Below are 12370 nucleotides of genomic sequence, written 5' to 3'. Positions count from 1 at the left end.
ATTTAAACGTCAGCAATTCTATGTTAACGTTGGAGGTTTGTAATTGTTGCTAAGAGGAGGAGTAGATATACTTCCTCATTATCGTCCGGGCTACAGGTGCCCTCCCTTCCCGTTGTATACGTACGGTTTTCCCCCGGTTACTTCCCTCTCGCTCATCCATTTTCCCTCTCCCTTTTTCTTCGTCTACTCCGCCATTTCCTCTCCCTCTTTTAGAGCTAAGCTCTCTCAGTCAGCTGCTCGGGATGCCAGTAGTACCGCGTCGCGACGCTCAGTATCCTCCCGGCGACGCCTCTTAACAGTTCACTCACTATTAGTATATGACGCGTTAAAACAAAATCAACACAATATGAGGGCAGTACTTATGAAAATACGTCAAATTTCTGATTCAGTAAGTACGGTAATAATGTGATGATGGAATTTTAAAATTAAACATTTTTTCTTTTTTTATGTAACCATCCATTCCTTCATGTAAAAATAAAGAAAACTTATATTAGAAAAAATTTAAATAATTTTTTTTAACATATTAAAATTAATATTTTTTTTAATTTCGATTACACGAGAATTTATTACAAGATTAAATTTAAAATAATTTTTCATAACAAGAAAAAATTATAATCCTAAATGATTTTTAAAAAAAACACGTGTAAACAAATATTACTACACTATTATACGTACTATCTTAGAAAAATACCAAATTATTTACTGAATTTTGACCCAAAAGAATCAAATTTTTAATAAAATAGAAGACATACATCTAAAATTTAGTAGTTATGTTTATTTATATTTCCGTTTCATTAATGTAAAAAAAAAAAATACTTTAAATTTTACTACTCGGAACTGAACAACAAAAAACAATTCTAAAATCTATTAAAAATTCATATTTTTGCATTCCAGAAAATTTAAACTACACTTTCAAGTACTTTTTTATCTAATAAAATCCAGTAAGTAGATTAATTTTACGAAATGTAAAAATAATAAATAAATTTATTTTAAGTAAATAAAATTTTTATTTTTTCCTGTTTATTTTTTTAAATTAAATTTAAAAAATTAATAATATTTTGAGTTTTTAAACGACCCTTTTTCATCAAACTTCTATTATTTTAAAATATTTAAATTATGTAAATATTTAGTTAAATACTAATATTTAAAAAAAATACTTAACTTGTTCACTTTTTGAAAAAAAATTATTCAAGTTTCAAGTACACGTTTCTGGTTTAGTAATAAATAAATAAATAGATTAAAAAGAAAGACTGGTAAACAATATCTAATTGTATTGGGGAAAAATTATTTTGAAAACTAAATAAAAACTATTTACGGAAGAAAAAAATTTTCACCCAAATTTAACTATACGGCATTTGCAGTACACTACACGTCTCCTTCTTCAATAACATATCTTTTTTAAAAAATCTTGGCTACCTCGATCATATCCTTTTCAGCACCTTATATTCTCCATATATGATCTTCATTTGAATAAATTTTTTTTAAGTGATATGTATAAGTGTGTTTTCATCATAGTTTACAATTCCCAGATCTTTCAACGCCCTTATTCTTCTATTTCTATAATTGAAACTTACAACTGTACAATTAATTATAACTGATTTACACCAAATATATTTTTTTTCTTTAAATTCTTACTTAAATTAAATTTTGAAGGATTCAGTAATATTACTTTTCATCATGTATATAATATCTTTAAAAATATAGATGCGGTTATATAATATATGTTTAATTGTCTTCATTAATATTACTGAAGTTAAATTTTTATCCTAGTTAAACGTAACTTCAGCTTTAACTAATTGAAATTTGTAACATGTACACAAATGTGTATACCAGACTAGCGCTGTACTGCATATAAAGATTTATTTTATTCAAAAATTTAATAAATAATTTAAACGTTTAAAGGCATATTTACTCGAAGGACTTTCCAACTCCTATTAACGTATATTTTAAATATTTTTTTATTGTATTTTCATACTTAAATTACCGCTGTTTAATATAAACAGAAATATAATAATATAAAAAGCATTGTATTATAATTATTTACATCACTTTGATTTTTAAATGTGAAAAAAGTAATTTATAAAAAGAAGATCGTTAAAAAATATAAACAATAATATTGTGAATGTAAAAAAAAATAAAATCATTATTTGAAATTTTTCAACAAATTATTTACTAAAATTACATTAAATTTCAATCAGAAAAATGGTAATGAAAAAAAAACAGATGATATCATGGTCAATAATATATTTAATTGTTAATTAAAATTTAAAATAAACAATTATTAAAATATTTTTAACATTTAAATATATTAACTTTAAATTTTTCTAAGGTTAGCCGCATAAGATTTGTCGGAACTTTTACGGCCCGATGCAATTATTCTCCAAAAGGAAAGGAATCAAGAAATATATATGTAGTTTATTATCATTGGTTATCTACTCACTAAAGTACAACGCCCAATGTTCCTTCGATGTTAATATTTCAACCGGTTTATTCGATACGGCCAACGCTACTGAAAAATATCTTAAAATTTAATTATAATTAATAAGACTTAAATTTTATTTTTCTAATCTAAAGTAATAAATTTATTTCTTTACACACACACACACACACACACACACACACACACACACACACACACACACACACACACATATATATATATATACACGTGAAAGATAATTGGATTTGTTATAATTACGAAATTTTATAATCAGAAGGTCTTTAATATATAATATTATAACACAAAGATATTTCTACCTTCTATTCGAAAGGTTCTGCATTCGAATCCCAATCAAATTTAGAATTTTTAACGCTAAAAATTCATCTCTCTTAATTAAAAAAAAAGTACGTAATTAAGCGTCAGTCTGCTCTTATATCGTAAAAAAAACCTTTAAAAATATAAATGAAACATTAATTTTGTGCTGTATATATATATATATATATATTTTTTTTTTGTCTTCAGTCACTTGACTGGTTTGATGCAGCTCTCCAAGATTCTCTTTCTAGTGCCAGTCATTTCATTTTGGTGTACCCCCTACATCCTACATCCCTAACAATTTGTTTTACATATTCCAAACGATGCCTACCTGCTCAATTTTTTCCATCTACATGTCTCCCCGATACTAAAGCGACTATTCCAGGATGCTTTAATATGTGGCTTATAAGTCTGTCTCTTCTTTTAACTATATTTTTACCAAATACTTCTCTCTACATCAATTTTCCGCAACATCTCTTCATTTGTCACGTTATTCACCCATCTGATTTTTAACATTTTCCTATAGCACCGCATTTCAAAAGCTTCTAATATTTTCTTCTCAGATACTCCGATCGTCCAAATTTCACTTTTATATAAAGCTACACTCCAAACATCCACTTTCAAAAATGTTTTCCTGACATTTAAATTAATTTTTGATGTAAGCAAATTATATTTTTAACTGAATGCTTGTTTCCCCTGTGCCATGCGACCTTTTTTTCGCTCTTGTTACATATATATGAAAGATTGTAATTATATACCAATATCAGTGGTGATTGAAGTATTTTTAAAAAAATTTAAATCAACTTTCTATTCCTACATTAACATTTCAACATTTTTTTTTATGGTAAAAATGGAACAATTTTATATTTTATTACGCGTAGTTTTAAATTAAATATTTATAATTTACAAATGAAACCGTAATAAAAATTGTTAATTAATATCAGAGAAGTAATTTTCATCGAAAAGTGGATTAAAACATGAAATAATGTAAATTTTTTCAGCCTCCATGACTATTGCTGGAATATATAAGAATTATTTATAATTAGCCAGTCAGGACTCGTTTCACTCACCTTTCTCGTCTTGTCAGGACCCCCCGAGATTCGTTATCCTCATAGTTGTGGGAGTAGTACTGATAAATAAAAATTAAAGCTTAAAAAGCTCTCTTTCCTCCAACGTTTTTCTCGTTCTTGAAGTAGAAGCGCTGATACGCTCCTGTTGTAGACGAACATATCCCTTTTGATTCCTCTTTCCATTTCCGAGCATGACAATACGAACGCACCTCTATTATAGCGCCAATAATTCCATGATCGGCATATTTAATCTGCACATTACAGCTAAAACCATCTCTATTCTTATTCGAGCATTATAGCTCGATAATGGCATCAGTATGAACTCGTGAAAAATTTAATTGTAACTCGCGTTGCAAATTTATGGCAGCTCGAGTTTTCGAGTCGGTGCGGCGCTCTCGGTGAGTAACTAGTCGAGAATAACGCACTTCAGTTATTTCAGAGAACCGAGAAACTCTCATTCTTTTAGTAAACTTTGAATAATAAGAAAGGTTACTTTTTTAAAGAAAGTATATTTTGTTGAAGTATGTTTTTAACTTTTGTTAATCGATTATTGACAGCTAAAATAAACAATCAAAACTCATAAAAGTTCGCTAAATATGTGAATTTAAGTTAATTACGATAACAACAACAACAACAACAATAATATTAATAATAATAAAAAATAATACGATAAAAAAACTTACAGATTGAAATCAATGACTATGGTAAAAGAAGACCACTTTGTATCAATAGTAACAGGCGCCTTAGAGCTATGCCAACAAGCCTCCAAAAAACTTAGAATTAACCTACAAAATATAACATCACAATTGCAGAAAGCAGCACTTCTTAAACTGCTCACATAATACGAAGATACCTTAGTGATTCCTAGGTCCTTCTTTAGGGCCGGCCTCCGTGGCGCGAGTGGTAGCGTCTCGATCTTTCATCCGGTGGTCCCGGGTTCGAATCCAGGTCAAGTATGACATTTTCACACACGCTAAAATCATTCGTGTCATCCTCTGAAGCAATAACCGGAGGTTAATAAAAAGGTCCTTCTTTAGGACTCGTGACTCAAAGTTCTAAAACCTGGTCAAATAATTTTACTGTTCATTCTAATATATATAATAGTAATAATAATTTTTTTTTATTTCATGGAATGCCTTCACACACCCCTTGTAGCCTCCCCAACCACCACGAAGGTGTACATACTCTAAACACGGAAGCGAAGTGATTTAACTATACTCGATTCACTTTAAGAACTATTCTGTTGTAAATAAATCACGTGACGAATTCCGTACGAAAGTTGTGCGTACGGATTATAAAACTAACAGTAAATAATATAAGAATGATTCATTTATTTATTTGATGTTTTCATTTGGCGCCAAATGAATCGAGATATTTACGATATTTATTAATGACAGCTATATTTAAAGTTATATCACTGTTAACAAAAACAAGATAGACTATAAAGTATTATAAATACTGGTGAGGAGTAACAATTGAATCACCCGGTACATTAATGCATTAACACAATCACATACGTTGCAGTAAAATCTCATTACTAAAATTCACAGCTAGTATAGCTCTTATTCTGAACAAAATATAAAGTAGAAGCAAGTGGAATAGGATAACTGAAAACCTTAAAGTACTACACTTGACCTATAGGGAAAACGATATTATCCACAAGATTATTCTAGAAAAATGAAAACTATTCTAAAAAAGAAACCTCTGAAACGGAAAAAAAATTCACTAATGTAAAAGACATAGAAATAATGATAAAAATATTTATTTTTATTCCGTGTAGTTTATATTCAATTTCTTTTAAAAAATTCATTAAGCAGCCTCCTCTTGAACTCATTGAGTCTTGAATTAAATATATATCTACATCACCCCGTCTACGTATATTGAACACATTTCTGTCACTCTTTCATTTCTGTCACTTTACATCACTCCGTCTCCGTAAAATTTTGAACACATTTCTCAAGTGGACTCAGCCCTCCAGTATCTTCATAGACGAACAAAGTCCCTTCTACTTAAATCTACGTTTCGGATTCGAATTCCAATCCTCGATATATTAACATCGACATAACCGTTAAACATTTTATATATAAACATTATGTTATATGCAACTTCTCTAGTTTATAAAGTGAAGATATCCAATGTTTTTCTTCATACGATGGATTCCTTTTACAAAACCTCGATAGTGCAGTACCGATAGCAGTAATCTATGGACTTCTTCTATCTTGTAATGCAGTCATGATTGTAATTCATCACACTACGGAGCAATACTCCAGGATGAATCTGACAGTGGTTTTATATAATCTCAGTAGAATATCTGCCGTGCGAAATCGTCTTGCCATTTAATGAAATAGTCCTAAATTTCTTCTGGCTTTAGAGATAATATTATCAACATTGCCAGTGAACAACAATTTGGTATCAAAAACCACACCCAGATCGCGTATACTGGTCACTCTTTTAATTTCTAACTAGCGTTCCAGTATCTATATTTAACAGTCAGAGTCTTCCTAGTATTTAATGACATACTAGGAAAACTCTGTTTAACCGAGATTTAGGTGCATCTTGTAGTTAATTATCAATTTATACATTCGATCTACATCTTTCTAATATTTTCATGTATGTAGTACTATTCACACAATCGAAAATCTTAACAATAATTTTTTAATAAAATTATTTAAAATGTTTAAAAGAATGTAGGTTTGAATTTAGAGGTGTTTTTCTTTAATGAATATCTTTAATATCTTAAACAAAATTAGGAATATCGTGATAATTCTAATCCTTGATAATGACAAAGCTCTAAGGTTTAAATCTGCAAAGTTTTATTAAAATTTGTGCACTAGTTTTTGTGTAATGAACACACACCGGACGACCCTAGTTATTATTTTATTATATATATTTTTTTTTTGTCTTCAGTCATTTGACTGGTTTGATGCAGCTCTCCAAGATTCCCTATCTAGTGCTAGTCGTTTCATTTCAGTATACCCTCTACATCCTACATTCCCAACAATTTGTTTTACATACTCCAAACGTGGCCTGCCTACACAATTTTTCCCTTCTACCTGTCCTTCCAATATTAAAGCGACTATTCCAGGATGCCTTAGTATGTGGCCTATAAGTCTGTCTCTTCTTTTAACTATATTTTTTCCAAATGCTACTTTCTTCATCTATTTGCCGCAATACCTCTTCATTTGTCACTTTATCCACCCATCTGATTTTTAACATTCTCCTATAGCACCGCATTTCAAAAGCTTCTAATCTTTTCTTATCAGATACTCCGATTGTCCAAGTTTCACTTCCATATAAAGCGACACTCCAAACATACACTTTCAAAAATCTTTTCCTGACATTTAAATTCATTTTTGATGTAAACAAATTATATTTCTTACTGAAGGCTCGTTTAGCTTGTGCTATTCGGCATTTTATATCGCTCCTGCTTCGTCCATCTTTAGTAATTTTACTTCCCAAATAACAAAATTCTTCTACCTCAATTATTTTTTCTCCTCCTATTTTCACATTCAGTGGTCCATCTTTGTTATTTCTACTACATTTCATTACTTTTGTTTTGTTCTTGTTTATTTTCATGCGATACTTTTTGCGTAGGACTTCATCTATGCCGTTCATTGTTTCTTCTAAATCCTTTTTACTCTCGGCTAGAATTACTATATCATCAGCAAATTGTAGCATCTTTATCTTTTCACCTTGTACTGTTACTCCGAATCTAAATTGTTCTTTAACATCATTAACTGCTAGTTCCATGTAAAGATTAAAAAGTAACGGAGATAGGGAACATCCTTGTCGGACTCCCTTTCTTATTAGGGCTTCTTTCTTATGTTCTTCAATTGTTATTGTTGCTGTTTGGTTCCTTTACATGTTAGCAATTGTTCTTCTATCTCTGTATTTGAACCCTAATTTTTTTAAAATGCTGAACATTTTATTCCAGTCTACGTCATCGAAAGCCTTTTCTAGGTCTATAAATTCCAAGTATGTTGGTTTGTTTTTCTTTAATATTCCTTCTACTATTAATCTGAGGCCTAAAATTGCTTCCCTTGTCCCTATACTTTTCCTGAAACCAAATTGGTCTTCTATATAGGTCTATATTGGTCTTATTATATATAGAGATTATTTATTCACCAATGATATTTTATTTTAAAATGAAACGCATATTAAAAATTATGATTAATACGATTTCAAAAAATATATATATGTATACGAGATGTGTGAGAAAAGTAATGAGACTTTTTACTTAACAAAATTTTTATTTTTTTCAAACAACAATATTATCCCCTTCAAAGTAGTTCCCTTGGGCAGCTATAGACCGGCGGAGTCGATGTTCCCACTTCTGGTAGCAGCGCTGGAAGGCTTCAACTGGTAAACCTTTTAACTGGTCGGTCACAGGCTTTTGAATGTTCTCCAGAGTTACAAAATGGCGTCCTTTTAAGACATGTTTCAATTTTGGGAAAAGGAAAAGGTCACAAGGACTCAAATAAAGTGATTAGGGGGATTGAGGAACCGTAGGAATTCGATTTGAGATCAAAAATCCCGTGATAGAAATGGCCGTGTGACACGGGACATTTTCATGAAGCATCCACTTGTCTGCAATGTCTCGTCTCACGCGAATCACCTTTTCCTGAGCCTTTCAAAGACACCTTTGTAAAACAATTGATTGACAGTTTGTCCTGGAGGAACAAATTCTTTATTCACGATACCCCTACTGTCAAAAAAAGCAAATCGGCATGGTTTTGATCTTTGATTTGCTCATTCGACATTTTTTCGGTTCAGAGGATTCAGAGGAGATAACGGAGTTTACCACTCTTCGCTTTGCTGCTTTTTTTCAGGATCGTACTCAAATATCCAGGATTCATCACCTGTGATCACACGACTTAAGAATTCTTGGTCGTTGTCAATCCTCTCAAGAAGATCAACGCTCACGTTTCTTCGATTGTCCTTCTGTTCCGTTGTGAGGTTTTTCGGCACCGATTTCGCATGTCCAAATCATCTGTCAAAATTCGATGTACGGTGAATGCGTTTAAATTTAACTGTTCATTCATCATCCTTATTGTTAAACGACGGTCTGATCTCACAAGAACCCTCACACGCTTAACGTTTTCGTCAGATTTTGAAGTCGAAGGTCTCCCTGAGCAAGGTTGATCTTCAACATGTTCTCGACCTTCCAAAAATGATTTGTGCCAGCGGAAAACTTGTACTCTTGATAAGCGATGTTCCCCATAGACCTAATTCAACTTTTCAAAGGTCACACTTGCTCGGATTCCCCAAGTTTAACACAAAACTTGATTGCACAACGTCGCTCTAAATTCCAATGCTCCATTTTCGTAACACACAACAAAAACACAACTTCACTGATGGCGCTGTCAAAAATAATGTGTTGGCTGAACGGAGTTGAAACTCGTACTGAGCATGTGGAAGGAATGAACAAACCGGTCTAGCACAGACCGGTAGACACAGCGTAACCAGATCGCTCGCAGTGTTACCAATCTCATTATTTTTCTCATACACCTCGTATATTACAGATACTTAAATGAATTAATAAAAAATATTGAAATTAATTAAAATAAATTTTGTAAAACAAGTTTAAAAATTTTGCATTATACTCGAATTATCCTAAAAATATTATCTTTGAACCACTCTACATTGGAATGATTTGTAAGTCTCAAATTTATACGGTGTTGTCTAATCAAAATTAATAATCCATTCTATTTAATGGCTCTTGGATTTCAAGAAAAGCCGGACTCAGTGGCGCGAGTGGTAGCGTCTCGGTCTTTCATACGGAGGTCCCGGGTTCGAATCCCGGTCAGGCATGGCATTTTCACATGCTACCAAAATTGTTATTCATCTCATCCTGTGAAGGAAATACCTAATGGTGGTCAAAAATAATAACATTTATAACTTTAAAAAAACTAGAAAAAATAATCATACAATCCTTCATAAATATGACATGGAATTCTGATTATGCTTGGAAATAGTTTATAATTTTCTGAAGTGATTTGTACTCGTATTCCTTAGCTTACCTACACCATATATCTATGTTAATTACCTAAGGTTATTCCAACTTACATAATTATATATACACATTTTAATAATGAAGTATATTAATTATTAATACAATTTATAAACTAGTTGTTTAAATATATCTATATAAATATCTTCAAAACATATATATGTAATTAAAAAATAAAAATAAAATATTTTAGTGAACAATTAGTTTATGTATTTATCAGCATATTGACTTTCAAATTCGCTAATACCATGTTAAATTAATGGGGATAGATTGTCATCTATCATCAATTTAACCGAATATTTTACTAGTGTGTATAATACATAGCTTGTATGAAATACCCGTATGCCGTTCAGGTATAATACCTGAACGACTACTCCGTGTTCAGTTTCACTGAAACTGACAGGTTGAGTGATTTAGATTTGGCTCAGATCCAAACTTACCTTTCACAGAGTGTTTATAAAATGGTGGCCTGGCAATACTTTTTCGGATTCTACTTGTAAACTAAACAAAAAATATCCTTAGGAAAAATGGCGATTTCTCCTTCTTTCTTCCCCTGTCTGCCATTTTGTTATTTTTATGTAAAAATTTATATCTCAATTTCGGATTGACAATCATATTTATATTTGGTAAGCGTATTAAAATTAGCAAAAAAAATCAGGAATTAAATACCTTCGCAAATTAAAAAATTGCGGCCATGTTTATTTTTCAATCCGTAATATCTCTCTAAATATTAGTTTTATCAAAATTTATGTTATTTAATAAAATATTAAGCCTTTATTTTAAACAAAATGACATTTTATTTTTTACAATCGGTTAACAAATAGCCAAGTTATGGCAGAAAATTGATGTAATTTTGTGTCTGTTTTCATGTCCACCATTTCACGTTCAATTCGATTAAATATTAATTGTTTTTATTGTATGTGTATATAATATGTATATATTAAACAATAGCCGGTCGCAGGGCGAAGTACGTTCGTCCTTCCCGTCTAGTTAGTTTCCTCGAGAGAATAAAGATGATAAATTACAATTAAAGCCTGTCCAGTTTATAAAAACTATCAGAGTATTATAATTTCTTCACAGCAACAATTTGATCAGTACAGGAATCAAAACTTTCAGTGATCTGAAATATAAGGGTTTCGGAATAGTCGGTCTCCATCTTAAAAATACTAGTTATAGTTGGTTATCCAACCTTCGTACGGATTCGTCCTTTTGCATGCATCTTATCGTTAAAATACACCAGGAGGTGACCGTACTTTGTTTTATTTTATTCTATGTTTGATAACTTTATTTGTGTTTTTATGGAAAAATTTGTGAGCAACATAATCTAAAAAGTCATACAATATTTACAGCTTTTCTCTGTAGAGTATATATATATATATATATATATATATATATATATATATATACAGATTATTCCCTCAGGAAATCTCCTGAGGGAGGGAAACTTAATACCACAGCTGAATGTGCGAGCTCATGCGAGAAGTATTAACTTCAAGTGGAAATCAGTGTCTTGAAGTGTCTACTCTTATGACTTATTTATTGCCATCGGAAAAGCGTTTTTATTTGAAAGTTGGTAGCGCTTATAGTGAAGGGCAAGTCTAAAAGAATGTATGGCGTACACCGTGGTACTTTTAAAGGTAGTTTTGTTGATAACCGAAAGAGATAATGAAAAACACAAAACTTTTTTTAAAGAAAATTAAATTTAAAATACTGAAATTGGTTTCATACTGAAATTGGAAATCGATTTGACCAAACAGTTGGCTATAGTAAAATTGAATTTCGGCAAGGAACATAATCCGGTTGTTACAGCAAGCCCTTAATTTTTTTTTTTCTTCAGTCATTTGACTGGTTTGATGCAGATCTCCAAGATTCCCTATCTAGTGCTAGTCGTTTCATTTCAGTATCCCCTCTACATCCTACATCCCTAACAATTTGTTTTACATATTCCAAACGTGGCCTGCCTACACAATTTTTTCCTTCTACCTGTGCTTCCAATATTAAAGCGACTATTCCAGGATGCCTTAGTATGTGACCTATAAGTCTGTCTCTTCTTTTAACTATATTTTTCCAAATTCTTCTTTCTTCATATATTTGCCGCAAATAGATGAAGAAAAAAGAGAAGCCTTTAAAACGGCCCCCATTTTGAAACGGTGAAATATTTCGTAAGGCAATAGTCCTTGTTCTTTCCAAGTATAAAAAATATGTTCACGAAAAATTTCAGCTCAATCGGTTGAGTAGTTTTAGGGTGAAAGAGTAACAGATTTACGGAAGCTACCAGACTTATATATATACGCGTATAGTAGATAAATAGGTAACGCTTATTTAATAAAATAATGTATATTTTTTATATATTATTTTCAAGCATATTTTAAAAGTATTTTTTATTCTAAATAATAATTTCCTACAATTCTGATTTATCAGCTAGTGTCTACTGACCATAATTTTATTTTAATTCATTTGTAATATATTTAATATCAGTCTCTTATGTGAGATAAATCAATAGATATGTATTTCATAAAAATCGGCAAGACTTAA

The 12370-nt window shown here is 30.8% G+C and overlaps 1 protein-coding gene across 3 annotated transcripts in view; it reads left to right on the top strand.

Moving 5' to 3' along the window:
- The first annotated feature begins 233 nt into the window (after nucleotides 1–233).
- The window catches only part of LOC142330985 (arylalkylamine N-acetyltransferase 1-like), a 535412-nt gene continuing 523275 nt past the window's right edge, over nucleotides 234–12370 (top strand). The window contains exon 1 of one of the 3 annotated variants that reach the window (XM_075376484.1): nucleotides 234–388. In XM_075376484.1, coding sequence (XP_075232599.1) covers nucleotides 347–388 — 42 coding nt within the window. In that variant the 5' untranslated portion in view covers nucleotides 234–346. The remainder of the gene's footprint in view (nucleotides 389–12370) is intronic. The other 2 variants (XM_075376489.1, XM_075376490.1) reach the window with 2 other exon arrangements.

This window comes from Lycorma delicatula, chromosome 10 (genome assembly GCF_047948215.1).
Source record: "Lycorma delicatula isolate Av1 chromosome 10, ASM4794821v1, whole genome shotgun sequence".
NCBI lineage: Eukaryota > Metazoa > Arthropoda > Insecta > Hemiptera > Fulgoridae > Lycorma > Lycorma delicatula.
The sequence above is the reverse complement of the archived record's forward strand: the minus strand, read 5'-3'. Positions and strand labels throughout refer to the sequence as shown.